Source organism: Pristiophorus japonicus, chromosome 11 (assembly GCF_044704955.1).
Source record: "Pristiophorus japonicus isolate sPriJap1 chromosome 11, sPriJap1.hap1, whole genome shotgun sequence".
In the NCBI taxonomy this organism is placed as follows: domain Eukaryota; kingdom Metazoa; phylum Chordata; class Chondrichthyes; family Pristiophoridae; genus Pristiophorus; species Pristiophorus japonicus.
This window is the reverse complement of record NC_091987.1, coordinates 11036316-11056813: the sequence shown is the minus strand read 5'-3', so window position 1 is coordinate 11056813 and position 20498 is coordinate 11036316. Positions and strand designations below refer to the sequence as shown.

General features: G+C 47.1%; 1 protein-coding gene across 1 annotated transcript in view; it reads right to left on the bottom strand.

Moving 5' to 3' along the window:
• LOC139275964 (neural cell adhesion molecule 2-like) overlaps positions 1-20498 on the bottom strand; it is a 540891-nt gene that overhangs the window by 504990 nt on the left and 15403 nt on the right. The window contains exon 2 of the mRNA XM_070893225.1: positions 10194-10331. Coding sequence (XP_070749326.1) covers positions 10194-10331 — 138 coding nt within the window. The remainder of the gene's footprint in view (positions 1-10193; positions 10332-20498) is intronic.

Here is a 20498-nt window from a genome sequence, read left to right as displayed (position 1 = left end):
GGTGGCATTTGAGCCAGATGGGGTTTTACGACCATCCAGTAGTTTCATTACTGAACCTAACTTTTTTAATACTTATTTTAATCAAGCTGCGGTGGTGGGATCATTAGTCCAGGCCTCTGGATTATTGACTATTTTAAAGCACTCCGAGCTGGCCTCCCACGTTCTACTCTAGGTAAACTTGAGATGATCCAAAACTCAGCTGCCCGTGTCCTAACTCGCACCAAATGCCGCTCACACATCACCCCTGTACTCGCTGACCTACATTGGCTCCCGGTTAAGCAATGCCTCGATTTTAAAATTCCCATCCTTATTTTCAAATCCCTCCGTGGCCTCGCCCCTCCCTATCTCTGTAATCTCCTTCAGCCCCATAACCGTGCCCACCTCCCTCGAGATATCTGTGTTCCTCTAATTCTGCCCCCTTGAGCATCACTCTGATTATAATCACTCAACCATTGGTGGCCGTGCCTTCAGCTGCTAGGGCCATAAGCTCTGGAACTCGCTCCCTAAATCTCCCCGCCTCTCTACCTTTCTTTGCTTCTTTAAGACGCTCCTTAAAACATCGAAACATAGAAAATAGGTGCAGGAGTAGGCCATTCGGTCCTTCGAGCCTGCACCACCATTCAATATGATCTTGGCTGATCATGCAACTTCAGTACCCCATTCCTGCTTTCTCTCCATACCCCCTGATCCCTTTAGCCATAAGGGCCACATCTAAGGCCCAAACCTATCTTTGACCTGCGCTAATTTCTCCTTATGTGGCTTGGTGTCAAATTTTGTTTCATAACTCCCCCGTGAGGCGCCTCAGGACGTTTTACTACATTAAAGGTGTTATATAAACTCAAGTTGTTGTTGTTGTAATACAAACTAACAAAAATGCCATGCTTCCCTACATCAGTGGGTTTTCTAACTGGACTTCACACCAGAATAATTCCTAACTATGGGGTTATGGGGAGCGGGCGGGGAAGTGGAGCTGAGTACATGATCAGATCAGCCATGATCTTATTGAATGGCGCAGCAGGCTCGGAAGGGCCTACTCCTGCTCCTATTTCTTATGTTCTTATATTCCTGGGAGGAGGGGTATGGACGGGGTGAGGGTAGGAGAACGGAATGTGGGGGTGGTGGGGCGGGGGGGTGATAGCATTGAGTCAGAGCCAGTGCAGTCAATGTCCACATTGTGTTTTTGCAAATATGTGAATGTCGACACACCCTAGATGCTGGGGCCAGAGATGAAACGGAACGACATTGATTTTAGCTGATTTAACATTTCCATAAATGTGAAAGAGCTGAAGAATTTTTTTTCCATTTTCTTATTTGTAAGATCTTTAACGGAGTTGATTAACATGCACAGTGCTAGTTGTGTTTCTCTGATCCTGTAATTAATACTCGTGGCTTATTCTCACTTTTAAAGACCGCATTTTCATTTAGTTCGCATCCGCTTATAATCGGGACAGCAATCTGCTCACACAAATGGCGGCTCATTAGATGCTAATGTCCTTTAAAATAAGAGGTTGATCGAGAAAATTAATAGGCTGAGGACTAGTTTAATGACCCTCGCAATGTGTTATGTAAGGCTAAATCCACCTAATGAAGGTATTGGCACGAAAGATAATTATAGTTTAATCTGCTTGATATCAATGGCTGGAATTTTAAGTTTTTTGCATTGGGGGGAGCGTGGGGTGGCGGGGGGGCGGGGGGAGGGAGCTGGGGGGTGGGCACACTAGAGTTTTAACTCCACTGTGTGCCTGTGACAACGACAACAACTTGTATTTAGATAGCATCTTTAAAGTAGTGAGACGTCCCAAGGCGTTCATAGGAGTATTATGAGATTAAAAAATTAACACCGAGCCGCATAATGAGCAAAAGCTTGGTCAAAGAGGTAGGTTTTAAGGAGTGTCTTGAAGGAGGAAAGAGAGGCAGAGAGGTTTAGGCAGGGAGTTCCAGACCTTAGGGCCGAGGCAACAGAAGGCACGGCCACCAATGGTTGGGCGATTATAATCAAGGATGCTCAAGAGAGCAGAATTAGAGGAGCGCAGACATCTCGGGGGCGGGGGGGCGGGGGGGTTGTGAGTGAGGCCGGAGGAGATTACAGAGAAAGGGAGGGGGCGAAAACAAGGATGGAAATTTTGAAATTGAGGCGTTGCTTAACTAGGAGCCAATGTAGGTCAGCGAGTACAGGGGGTGATGGGTGAGCGGGACTTGGTGCGAGTTAGGACACGGGACAGCCGAGTTTTTGATCACCTCTAGTTTACGAAGGGTAGAATGTGGAAGGCCAGCCAGGAATGCGTTGGAATAGTCAAGTCTAGAGGTAGGAAAGGCATGGATGAGTGATGAAGGCATGATGTTACGGGCAGGCTCCCCTCCAGAATTGAGCCTGATTGCCAGCCTGGTTTCCGGTGGGGTGGGGCACATTGGACGGAGGCTGCAACCGGAGGGAAGGGGTGGGTGTGGGGGGTCCAATGGTCGGGGAGTTTGGGGGAAGGCGGCCCACAAGAATGGGCAAATGCATGGCAGATGCAATATCATGTGAATAAATGAGAGGTTATCCACTTTGATGGCAAAAACAGGAAAACAGATTATTATCTGAATGGTGACAGATTAGTAAAAGGGGAGGTGCAACGAGACCTGGGTGTCATGGTATATCAGTCATTGAAGGTAGGCATGCAGGTGCAGCAGGCAGTAAAGAAAGCAAATGGCATGCTGGCCTTCATAGCGAGGGGATTTGAGTATAGGGGCAGGGAGGTCTTACTGCAGTTGTACAGAGCCTTGGTAAGATCACAATCTTGAGTATTGTGTGCAGTTTTGGTCTCCTAATCTAAGGAAGGACGTGCTTGCTATTGAGGGAGTGCAGTGAAGGTTCACCAGACTGATTCCCGGGATGGCAGGACTGACAGATGAAGAAAGACTGGATCGACTAGGCATATATTCACTGGAATTTAGAAGAATGAGAGGGGATCTCATAGAAACATATAAAATTCTGACGGGATTGGACAGGTTAGATGCAGGAAGAATGTTCCCGATGTTGGGGAAGTCCAGAACCAGGGGTCACAGTCGAAGGATAAGGGGCAAGCCATTTAAGACCGAGATGAGGAGAAACTTCTTCACTCAGAGAATTGTGAACCTGTGGAATTCTCTACCACAGAAAGTTGTTGAGAACAGTTCGTTAGATATAGTCAAAAGGGAGTTAGATGTGGCCGTTACGGCTAAAGGGATCAAGGCATATGAAGACAATGCAGGAATGGGGTACTGAAGTTGCATGATCAGCCATGATCATGTTGAGTGGTGGTGCAGGCTCGGAGGGCCGAATGGCCTACTCCTGCACCTACTTTCTATGTTTCTATGTTTCTCAGCAAAACACAGGCAAGGTTACTCCATTGACTCACGCTGTTGAAAGCAGCACCTGGCAAGCCATGCACTGGAGGAAAGGCAATGCTCACATGGGGGTGGGAATAGGGATGAGTCAACTTGCAGTACAATTAATCAACCGTGTCGGTTATATGTTTGGATTAATGTTCACTGACGACCCTCGGGAATCAGGGAAACATCTCACACTTTGTGATCACGGGGGAGCTTGACCTGTGGCGTGTTTTGCAGATCACGTCACTCTGTCCCTCGGGGTGTCAGTTTTGTAGACGTGACGAGAAACCATTAATGTGCAAGGCCTGCGTTCAAACGGAAAAGAAAGACCTCAGGATGTCCCAAAGCACTTTCCAACTAATGACATCCATTTCGAAGTGTAGTCACGGTTGTAATGTAGGAAATGCAGCAGGACATGACACGCAGCAAGCTCCCACAAACAGCAACAAGATAATGACCACATAATCTGTTTTTAGTGCTGTTAGTTGAGGGATAAATATTGGCCCAGGACACCGGGAAAAACTGCATTGGCTCCAAATATAGTGTCATGGGATGGATCTCTTGCATCGACTTGTAGAGGTATAATCTAGATGGAATAAATATCCTGCCACTCAATTCTTGTCCCCAGAATCCAGTCTTGACAAAGTTCTGGATATTAAGAGGAACAGGTAGGATAGATAGAGACAATCTATTTCTGCTGGTTGGGGATTCTAGGACTAGGGGATATTGTCTAAAAATTAGAACCAGACCTTACAGAAGTGAAATTAGGAAACACTGCTGCACACAAAGGGTGGTAAAAGTTTGGAACTCTCTTCCGCAAATGGCAATTGATGCTAGCGTTCTGTTAACTAAAAGTATTAAGGGATATGAGCCATAGGTGGGTATATGGAGTTAGGTCACAGATCAGCCATGATCTCATTGAATGGTGGAGCAGGTTCGAGGGACTGAATGGCCTCCTCCTGTTCTTATATTCCCTTATTACAAACGGCCCTTCTGCAAACGGCAATTGGTGCTCGATCAATTGTTAATTTTAAAAACCGAGATTGATAGCTTCCTGTTAAACAAAGATATTAAGGGATATGGGCAAAGGCGGGTATATGGAGTTAGATCACAGATCAGCCATGATCTCAATGAATGCCAGAACTGGCTCGAGAGGCTGAATGGCCACCTCCTGATCCTATGTTCCTAGTGTGTAAATTCATTTTGGTCCGTAGCACAAAACAAATGATCGCAAGTGGGCAGCATGATTTGCTCTCTACCCAATTGTCTTTTCCGTTGACTTCAGAGGAAAATAAATTTGCATGTGGTATAAAATGGACTGCCCATGTGCTGTCGCCCGTTTTACATTACCGCCCATGATGAATTTACACCGCCCCTTTTCGTTCGTGTTTTGACTGCAGCATTTTCGTGCTGACCCATGTTTGCAAGGCTGGCTAATTTAGAACTCACGGTCAACAGATAGCAGTCTAACAGATCCTGAGCGCGGTAGAGAGGGCAGATTTCACCAACTATTGAGAGAAATTCCGGCGTGATCTGAGCGTTCGGCTCCAGAATGGAAGTGCAGCGACTATTATTCCACGCTCAGTATTTAGCTGCTTTTTTGGAGTATGGAAACGAGATGAATGGCGGGTTGGGGCCCAGGAGCGAGGTGGAATATATAGGTGGAGTGATCATCTCACTGGTTAATGAAGCAGCCAGCCTGGAGCAGCTCACTGCAGGCAGACCTGTCACTGCCGATGAAGGATCAGATGTTACAGATTCCCCCAGCCGATGACTTTGATCCTCAGAGACTCGGCCTAATCATGCCAGCCTTGTTACAGATATCCTATTAACATCCCAGGAAAGATTAAACTGTGAAATCTTACACCAACAAGTGAAAAATAGCATTAAGGTGTAATATTCTGCTGTTCTGACACATTTGCAATCATTAGTTGCTCAGGTGTTATCACTCAAGCTCATTCAGGCACTTCTGAAGCTTATTTTCTTTACATTTATTCACAGGATGTGTGCATCGCTGGCAAGGCCGACATTTATTGCCCATCCCGAATTGCCCTTGAGATGATGGAGGGGAGCCACCTTCTTGAACTGCAGAGGGTAGTTAAGAGTCAACCACATTGCTGTGGGTCTGGGGAGTCACATGCAGCCCAGACCAGGTAAACTCAACAGATTTCCTTCCCTAAAGGTCATTAATGAATCAGCTAGGCTTCTACAACAATCATGGTCACCATTACTGTTACTAACTTTTTAATTCTGGATTTATTTAATTCACTGAATCTAAATTCCCCAGCTGTCATGGTGGGATTTGAACTCATGTCTCTGGATCATTAGTCCAGGCCTCTGGAGTACGAGGTCACTTTAACCTAACCACTATGCTACCATTCCCCCAGTCTCTGGCGAGGGATTCAGTTGCAGAGGATCAGATGGTTCCTAGATTCGGGAAGTAATGGAGTAAACCAAGGTCTACAGCCATTACTATCACCATGGGATTGGAACCGTGCCTTACATGAGCTGGTTCCAGCCCGAGATCATTGCTGTATGACCTAGCGAGACTATCATAGAATCTTAGAAATTTACGGCACAGAAGGAGGCCATTCGACCCATCGTGTCTGCGCCGGCCAACAAAGAGCTATCCAGCCTAATCCCACTTTCCAGCTTTTGGTCCGTTGCCCTGTAGGTTACGGCACTTCAAGTGCACATCCAAATACTTTTTAAATGCAGTGAGGGTTTCTGCCTCTACCACCCTTTCAGGCAGTGAGTTCCAGACCCCCACCACCCTCTGGGTGAAGAAAGTTCTCCTCAAATCCCCTCTAACCCTCCTGCCAATGACTTTAAATCTATGCCCCCTGGTTATTAAATCCCCTCCCCCCCCCCCCGCTAAGGGAAATAGGTCCTTCCTATCCCCTCTATTTAGGCCCCTCATAATTTTATACACCTCAATCAAGTCTCCCCTCAGCCTCCTCTGTTTCAAAGAAAACAAACACAGCCTATCCAATCTTTCCTCATAGCTAAAATTCTCTAGTCCAGGCAACATCCTCGTAAATCTCCTCTGTACCCTCTCGAGTGCGATCACATCTTTCCTGTAAAGTGGTGACCAGAACTGCACGCAGTACTCTAGCTGTGGCCTAATTAGTGTTTGGTACAATTCAAGCATAACCTCCTTGCTCTTATATTCATTGCCTCAGCTAATAAAGGAAAGTATCCCGCATGCCTTCTTAAACCACCTTACCTTATCTTTCTCCTCAAAGTCCTTCCCTCAGGAAAAATTATGATATTTAGCTTTAAACGATTATTAAAATATGGTTTGGGAGCTCAACTAGAACCAATGAAGCCCAGAAAGTACCACTGTGATAGCATTCTCAGCTCTGAGTCAGAATGTTAAGCATTCAAGTCTCACTCTATAGAATTAAGCACATAATCTAGGCAGACACTTTAGTGCAGTACTGAGGGAGTGTCAATGGCGTATTTCCAATGGCGCTGCTCAGCACCAAGCTTACGGCCTGCATCTCACCATACGCAATTAGGCTCATACAGCAGTGCCTGCTCTCCAGTCGTCTTGGACCCCCTTGCCACTGGACCAAGACCATGCTCAGCTAAGCCCGTGTGGTAGCCAGTGTGCAACAGCCACCCCACGTTAAAAGAACTCACGCACTGGCATCTTCCACCCTTCAATATGAATTTTGGGACCTGGAATGTCAGAACCCTCATGGACAACTTTCCAATGAGACATTAAATAGAGGCTTCTTCTGCTCTCTCAGTTGGACGTAAAAGATCCTACGGCACTATTCAATGAAGAGCTGGGGCGTTCTCCCTGGTGTCCCCAACAAACATCATTGAAATAGATTATCTGGTCAAGTTGCTGCTTGTGGGACCTTGCTGAGCGCAAACTGGCTGCCGCGTTTCCTACACCATCATAGGCAGTCCCTCGAGCGAGGATGACTTGTTTCCACAAGAGTTCACAGATGTTTCAATGAAGGACCCGATGTTCCAGTCCTGAACTCCAATTGAGGTGCTGGAAGATGCCTGTGCGTGGATTTTTTTAACGTGGGGTGGCCGTTGCACACCAGCCACCACACGGGCTCGACAGAGCTAGGTCTTGGTCCAGTGGCAAGGGTTAACCAGGACGACTGGAGACCTGCTGTACTGCACGGACCCAGTGCGCACACATATCGCAGTGTGGGCTGGGCCGTGCTCTGCCACAGTGACCACCAATGCTCCCGTTAGTTTTTCTTTGGCCCGCTCGGTCCACTCAAAATTCCGCGTACGTGCGATTTTTCTATTTAGGAGCCGCTGAGCTGGCTGCACAAGAGCTTTGGAACACCATGCGACCACGCAGCTTAAAGGGAACTTCATTGGCTGTAAAGCACTTTGGGACGTCCTGAAGTCATGAAACGCTCTTGGTAAATGACTGTCCTCTGCCTGCTTGAGGGAAAAACGGGGCACAGCCACCTTACGTAGAGTGCCACGGTGGAATTTGAACTCACATTCCCTGGATTATTAGTCCTGAACTCTGGACTACTAGTCCAGTAACCTTGCTCCAACACCACCGGACCACAACGTGTGAGTAAAGAAATAGAAGGATAGAGAAGATGAATGCGTGGCTGGAGAGATGGTTCAGGCGGGAGGGCTTTCGTTTCCTGAGGCATTGGGACCGCTTCGGGGGGAGGTGGGACCTGTACAAGCCAGACGGGTTGCACCTCAACAGAGCTGGGACCAATATCCTCGCGGGGGGAGGGCGGTTTGCTCGTACTGTTGGGGAGGGCTTAAATTAGCTTGGCAGGCAGATTGGATAGATTCAGTAGGGAGGGGAGTAAAGCTGGAACTAGAAAACAAAAATAAAGAAAGTGAGTTTGAAGGAGGAAACAAGTAAGAAAAAAGGGTAAAAAAAAACAAACTTAAAGGCACTTTGTCTGAATGCACGTAGGATTTTTAGCAAAATAGATGAGTTGACGGCACAAATTGAGACAAATGGGTATGATCTGGTTGCAAGGTGACCAGGACTGGGAATTAAATATTCAGGGGTACTTGACAATACGGAAGGACAGACAGAAAGGAAAAGGAGGTGGGGTGAGGATAAGGGATTATGGGGAGCAGATGGGGAAGTGGAGCTGAGTCCATGATCAGATCAGCCATGATCTTATTGAATAGCGGAGCAGGCTCGAGGTGCCGTATGGCTTACTCCTGTTCCTATTTTTTATGTTCTTATGTTTATGTGCTGCAGCAAACAAACCTTTCTTTGAAAAACTGTGAGTTCGGAGCTGGCGCAGGTACCCAGGATCCTTCTGGATTGCATGAAAGAAATCATAACTGTTCTTGTCGCTTGTTTCTATCTTTGACACGCACTGCTTTCAGTTCCCTAATTCTTTCTGAAATCAAGGTCCTTTCAAAAATATTGAGACGCAAAGCAGAATCAGACCTAATTTGCAGTGGTTGAGTGGGAGGGGAGATAGGAATGGAGGACAACAGTGTCCCATTGGTACTTTCTCCATTTGTATCATTGGCTATTAACATAGAAACATAGAAAATAGGTGCAGGAGTAGGCCATTCGGCCCTTCGAACCTGCACCGCCATTCAATGAGTTCATGGCTGAACATGCAACTTCAGTACCCCATTCCTGCTTTCTTGCCATACCCCTTGATCCCCCTAGTAGTAAGGACTACATCTAACTCCTTTTTGAATATATTTAGTGAATTGGCCTCAACAACTTTCTGTGGTAGAGAATTCCACAGGTTCACCACTCTCTGGGTGAAGAAATTTCTCCTCATCTCGGTCCTAAATGGCTTACCCCTTATCCTTAGACTATTGATTCACACATGGAGATTTATCTGTATACAATAGCAGCTTGCATTTATATAGTGCCTTTAATGTAAGTAAACGGCCCAAGGCTGTTCACAGGAGCTCAAACAAAATGTGCCACCCAGCCGCATAAGGAGACATTGGGACTTTGCTGACGTAGGTTTTAAGGAGTGTCTTAAAGGAGGAGAGAGAGGTAGAGAGGTTTAGGGAAGGATTTCTAGAGTTTCGGGCCCAGGCAGCTGAATGTTCGGCCACCAATGGTGGAGCGATTAGAATCGGTGATGCGCAGGAGGGCAGCATTGGAGGAGCGCAGAGATCTCGGGGGATTGTGAGGCTGGAGGAGGTTACAGAGATAGAGAGGGCCGAGGCCATGGAGATTTGAAAACAAGGATGAGAATCTTAAAATCGAGACATAAAGAAAGGAAGACTCATATTTATATAGCTCCTTTCACGATCACCGGACGTCTCAAAGCGCTTTACAGCCAATGAAGTACTTTTGGGGTGTAGTCGCTGTTGTAATGTGGGAAACGTGGCAGCCAATTTGGGCACAGCAAGCTCCCACAAACAGCAATGTGATAATGACCAGATAATCTGTTTTAGTGATGTTGATTGAGGGATAAATGTTGGCCAGGACACTGGGGATAACTCCCCTGCTCCTCTTCAAAATAGTGCCATGGGATCTTTTACATCCACCTGAGAGAGCAGACCAGGCCTCGGTTTAACGTCTCATCCAAAAGATGGCACCTCCGACAATGCAGTACTCCCTCAGCACTTCACTGGAGCGTCAGCTGAGATTTATGTGCTTGAGACCCTGGAGTGGGACTTGAATCCACAACCTTCTGACTCAGAGGCGAGTGTGCTACCCACTGAACCACAGCTGAGACGAGCCAGTATGGCACATGCTCTATCATTGTAACATCACTAAATGTACTTAATATTAAAAATTCAACAAGCTGGCTGAGTGGTTTGTACATGATTAGCTCGCAATTAAACAGCATACAATACCCGGGTGCAAAAAAATGTTTATAGCGATTACGTTTTCTTACCATTGACAATGACGGCGATATCTCTAAAATCGACCTCCCCGCGCGCTTCCACTCTGCCCTCGCATCGGTAAACACCTTCGTTCTTCTTACTGATGTGTCGGATCTTCAGGTTGTTGTTCTCGACCATCAGAAACTGGTCTGTGGAGCAAAGAAAGGAAGATATGAACCATGGCAGGTTTCAAAGAAGCAAGTGGAAGCAATGTATGAAAGAGGATGAGACATTTTCCCCCAAATCTTTAGCAAGACAGATCCATGAGTCTTACATCAATTCCCTGTGAGATAAAGACCCAGAAATTACGGTCGGAGGTTCCCGCGGGCAGAATGCCTCCAACCTGAAAAATTTCTACGAAGCTACCTGATGGTCCAGGAGGTTTGGAGACTTGCGGTCCCGGTCTACACGGAAGCCTGCTTCGAGGCCCATGTATCCCAGGGTCGCAGGCGTTTCATACGTGTCCCTGGAATCACCTGGGCCAGTCCAACCAATCCAAGTCGGGGTATTCCCATTTATACTAGTAGTGAGTTCTGCATGTTTGGAAGGCCCCGACCCGCATGGACCACCAGCAGGTTGGGGCCTTCAAAGCAGCACACCGCGTGCTGGAGAGTGACGGCTGTGAAGAGGGTGACTGGATTGGACTTCACCAAGGTCCAGGTCGGTGATTGGAGCATGGGCGGCGAGGTCGGGGCGCAGGAGTGGCGAGAGATCATGGAGCGACGTGATTGGGGCCCAGGAGAGGCGTGAGTTCGGGGCCCGGAAGAGGCGAGGGCCCAGGGGCAGCATGGGCCAGCCCACACTGTGATATGTGAGCGCCCCAGGTCCGTGCAGCAGAGCTGGTCTCCAGTCGTCCTGGTTAATCCTTGCCACTGGACCAAGACCGAGCTCTGTCAAACCCGTGTGGTGGCTGGTGTGCAACGGTCACCCAAAGTTAAAAAAATCCACGCACAGGTATCTTCCACCCTTCAGGATGTAGTTCAGGGCCTGGTATGTCAGGTCCTTCATTGAAACACCTGTGAACTCATCCTTTTTTGGCGTGGAAGCAAGTCATCCTCGATACGAGGGACTACCTATGATGATGATGATGTATGAATGGGAATACTCCAAAAACACACAAACACATAAAATAAACTTTTTTTAAAAATCACATATTTAAAATGAATCAAAGTAGAATTTAATTAATTATTTAAAGCAAAAATGTAATTTTTTGAAAAATAAATTTACATATTTTAAAGAGTCTAAAAATAAACGTACTTTATTTCACAGGATTTTAAATGTTTAAATTATTGAAAAAAGTGTATTTTTCTGACATTTAAACGTCTTACGCCTGCTTTTATGAGTCGTAAGATTTTCAAGGGCATTCACAGGGCAGAAGCTGGGCAAGTCACCTCATACACGCCCATAGGGGCCGCAAATTCAGGGCCAATATAATTCATTATCAGGAATAAACATGAAGATTATCTGTACAACTGGAATCCAATTAACAACAGACAACAACTATAAAGCATCGTTAATACAGTAAAATGTCCCCCAGGAGTGTGTCAGGAAAAATAAATTGACACGGCATAAAACATGGATCCATCAGGATAGGGACAAAAAGCTTGGTCAAAATGGCAGGTTTTAAGGCATGTCTTAAAGGAGGAGAGAGAGAGAGGTGGAGAGATTTAAGATAGAAAGATATATAGAAAGATAGATAGATAGAAAGAAAGGAAGGAAGGAACGAAGGAAGGAAGGAAGGAAAGAAAGACTTGCATTTATATAGCGCCTTTCACGACCACCGGAATCTCAAAGCACTTTACAGCCAATGAAGTACTTTTGGAGTGTAGTCACTGTTGTAATGTGGGAAATGCAGCAGCCAATTTGCACACAGCAAGCTCCCACAAGCAGCAATGTGATAATGACCAGATAATCTGTTTTTTGTTATGTTGATTCAGGGATGAATATTGGCCCCAGGACCCAAGAAGGTAATTCTGGAGCTGAGGGTCCAGAGGGCTGTAGGCATGGCCGACAATGGTGGGACAAAGGATGTGAGGGGTGCAAGAGGCCAGATGAGGAGGAACACAGAGCTCTCGGAGGGTTGCAGGGCTGGAGAAGGTTACAGAGATAGGGAGGAGTGAGGCCATGGCGGGATTTGAACGCGAGGATGAGAATGTTAAAATCAAGGCATTGCTAGACTGGGAGCCAAGGTAAGACAGAGCACACAGGGATGATGGGTGAATGGGATTTTGAATCAGATGGGAATAACCTGCCTCACCAAACTCTTGAACTTGAGGAAGTAACAACCAAAAGTGGACTTGGTACAATCCATGACCATAAAGATTCTGCTAAAGTTCCACGTCAGTTAATTAAACTCAAACTTGTGCTTTTTTTATTCGTTCACAGGATGTGGGTGTCGCTGGCAAGGCCAGCATTTATTGCCCATCCCTAATTGCCCTTGAGTGTCTCGCTGGGCCATTTCAGAGTGCGGTTAAGAGTCAACCACATTGTTGTGGGTCTGGAGTCACATATCGGCCAGACCGCATAAGGACGGCAGATTTCCTTCCCTAAAGGACATTAGTATTAAACAGATGGGTTTTTAATGACAATCTGATAGTTTCATGGTCACCATTACTGATATTAGTTTTTTATTCCAGATTTATTTAGTTAACTGAATTTAAATTCCCCAGCTGCCGTGGTGGACTCTGAACTCCTGTCCGGACTATGGGTCCACCTTATCACGATACCACCATTCCCTAATGTTGATTCAGGTAAACCCTGGGAGTGAAGAACGAGCTCAGTGTTGAGAACATGACTGTTTCTAACTCACACAAACAACCTGGATTCAGAAGCTCAATGCAAGATGGTCACACTTACAGATGAAAGCAAACTCGGAGGGAGGGGCAGCGAACTTCCAGGCAGCCTAGAGATTACAGGATGAGTTCGGAACATAGGAATTGCTGAACAAGAAATGGCCAGCGTACACCTTGTTCACCTTCTGCCATCCTGGTACCCACATGGCACAATGATAATGGAGTTCTTGGCTTATCGTAGGTATCAATCTCTATCGGTGAGTCTACAATGGACTCAGATGTGACATGAGGAAAAGCCCCGGTGGTGGAGAGTTTTGGGAACCATAGGATTAAGTTCACTTCTTTCTTCCCAAGTGTGCTACACTCACCACCTGTCATTAGTTTGATAGGAGGCGGAAAAATGGCAGAGGAAGTTTCATGCATATACAGGAAGGGGTAGTCGACAACAGACCTGCTCCATGAATGCTGTTGAAATAACTAAGGATGAAGCTTAATGTGAACCAGGAGTCTTAGAAAACTTTAATAAAATACTTTTTTCCTCCCTTTCAGTGTCAAGGATCGTAAGCTTCAACAACTCTTGGACACCAACGCCCCTCCCTCCGGAACCTTCTTCTCCTTCACTTCCCTCTGATCCAATCCCTTCTTCCAATCTCACCCCATCCCGTGCTTTCACTATCCCCTCTGACCTTCCCCTCTCTGACCCCGAACAATCAGTCCACAGCTTGAGCTTCATTCCCTTACTCCCCCATCTCAAAGAATTTCGAGCTTGGCACGACATTGGGCCCTTTTTATGCGACCTTTGCCTCCGTGCCAGCTTCTTTGGTTCTTTGGCCAGGAGTCGTCCCAGGAAGGCGATCGGGAAGGCAAATGGAATGTTGGCCTTTATTGCAAGGGGGATAGAGTATAAAAGTAGGGAAATCCTGCTACAACTGTAAAGGGCGTTGGTAAGACCACACCTGGAGTACTGCGTATATTTTTGATCTCCTTATTTGAGGAAGGGTATACTTGCATTGGAAGCAGTTCAGAGAAGGCTCACAAGGTTGATTCCTGAGATGAAGGGGTTGTCATATGAAGAAAGGTTGAGCAGGTTGGGCCTATACTCATTGCAGTTTAGAATAATGAGAGGGGATCTTATTGAAACATAAGATTCTGAGGGGGCTTGACACGGTGGATGCAGAGAGGATGTTTCCCCTCATGGGGAAATCTAGAACTGAGGATATAGTTTCAGAATAAGGGGTCGCCCATTTAAAACAGAAATGAGGAGGAATTTTTTTTCTCAGAGGGCGTGAATCTTTGGAATTCTCTACCCCAGAGAGCTGAGGAGGCTGGATCTTTGAATATATTTAAGGCAGAGATAGACAGATTTTTGAATGAAAAGGGAGTCAAGGGTTATGGGGAGCGGGCGGGGAAGTGGATTTGAGGCCAGGATCAGATCAGCCATGATCTTATTGAATAGCGGAGCAGGCTCAAGGGGCCAAACGGCCTACTCCTGTTCCTATTTCTTATGTTTTTATGCTCCCCATGCACAGCTGACCCTTTCTCGCATTTTCAGAATTCTCACTCTACCTGGACCCCTCCCTCTGGCCTCTTACCCTCTCTGGATCTTTTCATTGCGACCTGCCGACAGGACATCAGTCGTCTCAATTTCTCTGCTCCCCTCACTCACTCCAACCTACCTCCCTCTGAACTTGCAGCACTCCGCTCGCTCGATCCAACCCCAACATTGTCATTAAAGCTGCTGACCAGGGTGGCACTGTTGTTGTTTGGCGAACCGACCTCCACCTTGCAGAGGCTGATCGGCAACTCCCTGACACCTCCTCCGACCTCCCCCTGGACCATGACCCCACTACTGAACATCAGGCCATCATTTCCCAGACCGTCACTGACCTCATCTCCTCTGGAGATCTTCCCTCCACAGCCATCAACCTCATAGTTCCCCAACCCCACACAGCCCACTTCTACCTCCTGCCCAAGATCCACAAACAGGACTGCCCCGGTAGACCCATCGTTTCAGCCTGTTCTTGCCCCACAGAACTTGTTTCTTCCTATCTCAACTCTATATTTTCTCCCCTTGTCCACTCTCTTCCCACCTACGTCCACGATTCCTCCGCGCCCTCCGCCACTTTAACAGTTTCCAGTTTCCCGGCCCCAACTGTCTCCTTTTCACCATGGACGTCCAATCCCTCGACACTTCCATCCCTCACCAGGACGGCCTGAGGGCGCTCCGCTTCTTCCTCGAGCAGAGGCCCAACCAGTCCCCATCCCCTACCCTCCTCCCCCTGGCTGAACGTGTTCTCACATTGAACAACTTCTCCTTTAACGCCACTCACTTCCTCCAAATTAAAGGTGTTGCTATGGGAACCCACATGGGTCCCAGCTATGCCTGCCTTGTCGTGGGATATGTGGAACATTCTTTGTTCCAATCCTACTCGGGTCCCCTCCCTCACCTCTTTTTCCGGTACATTGATGACTGTATCAGTGCCGTTTCCTGCTCTCGCCCTGAACTAGAAAATTTCATTCACTTTGCATCCAATTTCCACCCTTCCCTCACCTTCACACGGTCCATCTCCGACTCTTCCCTTCCCTTCCTCGACTTCTCCGTCTTCATCACTGGGATTAGGCTTTCGACCAATATCCACTATAAGCCACTGACTCCCACAGCTACCTGGACTACACATCCTCCCACCCCGCATCCTGTAAGGACCCCATTCCATTCTCCCAGTTTCTCCGTCTCCATCGATCTGCTCTGATGACACCACCTTTCACACTAGTGCCTCTGACATGTCTTCCTTTTTCCTCAACAGAGAATTCCCCTCCACCATGGTTAACATGGCCCTCGACCGTGTCCGTTCTACTTCCCGCACCTCTGCTCTCACCCCTTCCCATCCCTTTCAGAACCACGAAAGGGTTCCCCTTGTCCTCACCTTTCATCCCACCAGTCTCCACGTTCAACGGATCATTCTCCGCCATTTCCGCCACCTCCAGCGTGATCCCACCACCAATCACATCTTCCCCTCCCCTCCCCTCTCAGCATTCCGAAGGGACCGCTCCCTCCGCGACACCTTGATCCATTCCGCAGTCACCCCCAGCACCCCCTCCCCTTCCCACAGCACCTTCCCGTGCAAGCGCAGGAGATGCAACACCTGCCCTTTTACCTCCTCCCTTCCCACTGTCCAGGGCCCCAAACACTCCTTCCAGGTGAAATGGCGACTTACTTGTACTTCTTTCAATTTAGTATACTGTATTCGCTGCTCACGACACGGTCTTCTCAACGTTGGGGAGACTAAACGCAGATTGGGTGACTGCTTTGTGGAGCACCTCCATTCAGTCCGCAAGTGTGACCCTGAGCTTCTGGTCGCCTGTCACTTTAATTCTCCACTCCACTCCCACTCTGACCACTCCTTCCTTGGCCTCCAACAATGTTCCAACAAAGCTCAACGCAAGCTCAAGGAACAGCACCTCATCTTTCGTTTATCACTTTACAGCCTTCTCGAACTCAACATCGAGTTCGACAATTTCAGACCATTACCTCTGCCCAGAGTTTTTCCCTTAGTTTTACACCCCCTTTTTTTCTCTTTCCCACGGAAGCTGGTGATAATTCCACCATTCACACTCATCGAGACCCATCTTTTGTTTCTTAACTTGTTCCATTACCATCTCATTTGTGTCTATCATCCCTTTTGTCTCTCTAATCTCTCCTGCCTTCCACCCTATCACAGACCTTCCCTTTTGTTCTTTCTTCCCCTCCCCCCTTTTCCCTGACCCTGCATTAAGTTAAAGCCAGTTACATCTCTGACTTTTCCAGTTCTGGGAAAGGGTCACAGACCTGAAATGTTAACTTTGTTTCTTTCCACAGATGCTGCTTGACGTGCTGAGATTTCTAACATTTTCTGTTATGGGCCCTGAAATTCCGAGGAGGGCTTCCCACGGGTAAATCCTGAAAAAATAGAAATAAACTGCGCACTTACCTGGAGCTGCCGCGTACGTTGGGACTTCCGATCCACAGGCCTCCTCTCCCAACGACACGCAGCGTGTGTACGTCAGGAGTCACGTGTCCTGGACACCCAATCACAGGTAAATATTTTCTCATTCATAGGAAGTTACGAATCTCCTATACTATGAATGAGAAAAACCCCAAAACACACAAAGCCGACACAAAATATTTAAAAAACACCCCACACAATAAACTAATAGAAATTAAAAATGTTACACGTTTTTTTCAATTTAAAAAAGTTCCTGATTTTTAAAAAAAGTTAGGGTTAGGGTTTAAAATAAAATTATCTGAGTGGGCAGGGCTTTAACATAAATGTGTTTTTAAAATTTTTATTTTAATCATGCTTTTTCTATATTTTTAAACCCTTACGCCTGTAAAAATAGGCGATACGACTGCTTTTTCAGGCCCAAGATTTTAAAGGACATTTGCAGGGCAAGATATTCGTAAATATCGGAAATCTTGCCCTGCAAGTGTCCTCGCTCCCGAGAAACAAAGGATCTGTCAAGCCAGAAACTTGACAGATCAGAAAAAACGGTTTTCAGCACATGCGCATTTCACGCCGAAACCCGGCTTTTCCGATGCCTTCCTGGGTCCGTAGAAACTTCGTACGGACCTGGGAGATCGGAATTTCAGGGCCAATATTTCAGATTCCAGCATCCGCAGTATTTTGCTTTTGTCTTCGAAGACTTGACGCGGAGCAGATTGTTGTGTACGTAAATAAACAGGCTAACTGAACCAGGGCTAAAGTAACTTAACTGTCCCTTTATAGCCACTCCCAAAATGGTGTCCCCAAAACCAGCATAAACCAGGATGTATACAGCAACTGTGAATAGCTCCCATAGGGTCCTAATGCCCATCCTGTAAGAGTTTGTGCAGCAAACAAACAGAGCATGAACACAAGACAGAGATCAACAGGATGGTCAACCACACTCTTCAAAATATTAGAAAACTACAGATTCAATTGTAATATTTGAAAGAGAATTTGAAGGGGTAAATTTTTCAGGTCTAGGGGGAAAAGAGCAGGGGAGTGAGATTAATTGGATAGCTCTACCAAGGAACCAGCACAGGCACGGCGGACCAAGTGGCTTCCTTCTGTGCTGTAGCCTTCTATGATTCTATGAAAACAAGCCAGAGGAGTTAATAATCAAAGTTTATCACATTCTGCTCTGACCTTTAATACTGCAACCGGTTCCAAGAAATAGGAGGGAGACATTCAAGCATTGGAGGAAAATGATAGTTAGTTGCTGTTGGTGCGGGAAGTTTGCAGATTGGCGGATGTGGGGCCCGGACGCAATGTTTGCTGTTCAGCCGGGTGAAGCGCACTCCTCCCGGCCCAACAAACGTCTTCCCACTCGCCTCTGGTCGCTCAGTGCCGCCCCCATCTTCCAACTCCACCCAGGGATTACATGCTCCTCTCTCCCACACCTTCAAAGCCTCACATCAGGTTCAGTTTTTGTGGAGGAGCTGTCAGATTCCCCACACCCCGCCTACCCCCTCCCCCCCCACCCGCCCCCCAAAATCCACGGGCCGCCTGCCAGTGTTCATTTAGTGCCGGCAACCCGCCAATCAAATTAAAATGAGGCCCGACAATTAAAATGGTGCCCGCAACTCGCGGTGTCATCGGGTGGGAGGTGTGATCGCTCCTAACACTGCCCACGCAATCTGCGCTGTGGATGAAAAGACCCGAACCCCCTCCCCAACCTCGTCATCTACCTCCACAGATCGCCAATGATGTTGCTCGGTGAAAGATAGATGATCAGCAACTTTATAAAGACAACATTTTATGTAGAGTCTCGGTCCTTTTGTCACTGGGTGGCTTAAACGGTACGAATAGTTTACCGATGTCCAGGCTCATTTCACCAATAAATCCAAGAGGGAATTCAGGAGAAATGCCTTTATCCAGAGAGTGCTTAGAATGTGGAACGCACTACCACAGGGAGTAGCTTGGGGTTCATCTGCTGCTCCATGCCTTTGTTACCTCTAGACTTGACTATTCCAATGCGCTCCTGGCCGGCCGCCCATCTTCCACCATTACTAAATGAGCTCTTCCAAAACCCATCTGCCATGACCCATGACCTAACCTAAGTCCCGTCCACCCATCACCCCCTGTGCTCGGCACCTACATTGGCTCCCGGTTAAGCAACGCCAGGATTTCAAAATTCTCATCCTTGTTTTCAAATCCCTCCAAGGCCTCGCCCCCTCCCTATCTCTGTAATCTCCTCCAGCCCTACAACCCCCTGCTCCCACCCCTCCGAAATCTCTGCGCTTCTTCAAATTCTGCCCTCTTGAACATCCCCGATTTTAATCGATCCACCATTGGCGGTCGTGCCTTCAGCTGCCTGGGTCCTCAGGTCTGGGATTCCCTCCCTAAACCTCTTCACCTCTCTTTCTTCTTTTTCTCTAAGATTCTCCTTAAAACCTACCTCTCACCTATCCCCAATATCTCCTAACGTGGCTGGGTGTCAACATTTATCTGATGACGCTTCCTGAGAAGCACCTTGGGACGTTTTACTACATTAAAGGTGCTATATAAATACAAGTTGGTGTTATTTTTGCTGTTATTGAATAGCCTGGGTGCATTTAAGGGAAAGCTCAATGAGTACACGAGGGAGAAGCGAATGGAGGGTTACACTGATTGAGGTCGATGAAGAGGGGTGAGAGGATAAACACCGGCACGGAGCAGTTGGGCCGAATGGCCTGTCCGTTATGTCATTCTACCACTAAATGTATCATTCTGCTACTGAGGTGAATCTGCGACTCCTGAAGGCCATTGCCGGATAAACACAGCCTCAGCTGAATTGGGGATTTATCATTGTTTGGTTAAGGAACGTTTCAGATTGGAATGTACCTGTCAGTTTCAGGCTGTAGGTCAATAGTACCAAGATTGGCTTGGACATGTAACAAAGTGTGACAGCTGGGGTGTGATATCTGGAGGATAAGGTGCATGTACTAGTCACAGATTTTAATGTAGTGTAGATGGCTTGGCTTAAGTGCAATTATCAACATCGCATTTGAACAACAATATGGCAAATAAGCTTGATGCAGAGTGGAGCCTGCTGATGCAAGGCGATTATGTGCGTTATTGAGAACGCTTTCAACACACTGCATCAGACCGCTCTTCATAATAACATGCTCTTTTGTCTTAAATTAATTTACAACACATTGGCTGAAAACAATTTTTGACGAGGGTGAAGTGAATCGGGAACGAATGATTAAGTGACGACATCCACAAGTTTTAAAAAGCCCGATTAGAAAGAACATAGAAATTTACAGCGCGAAAGGAGGCCATTTCGGCCCATCGTGTCCGTGCCGGCCGACAAAGAGCCGCATGGCCCTCGGTCAGCAGCCCTGAGGTTACTTATAAACCTGTGAACAATGAACAATGGCGGAAAGGCAAAGCGCACCCAGCCCAACCAGTCCACCCCACACAACCGCGACGTCCCTTACACTGAAACATTCTACACTCCATCCCAACCGGATTGTTGTCGGAGAAGGAAGAAAGAAAGACTTGGCTTTATACAACAACAACA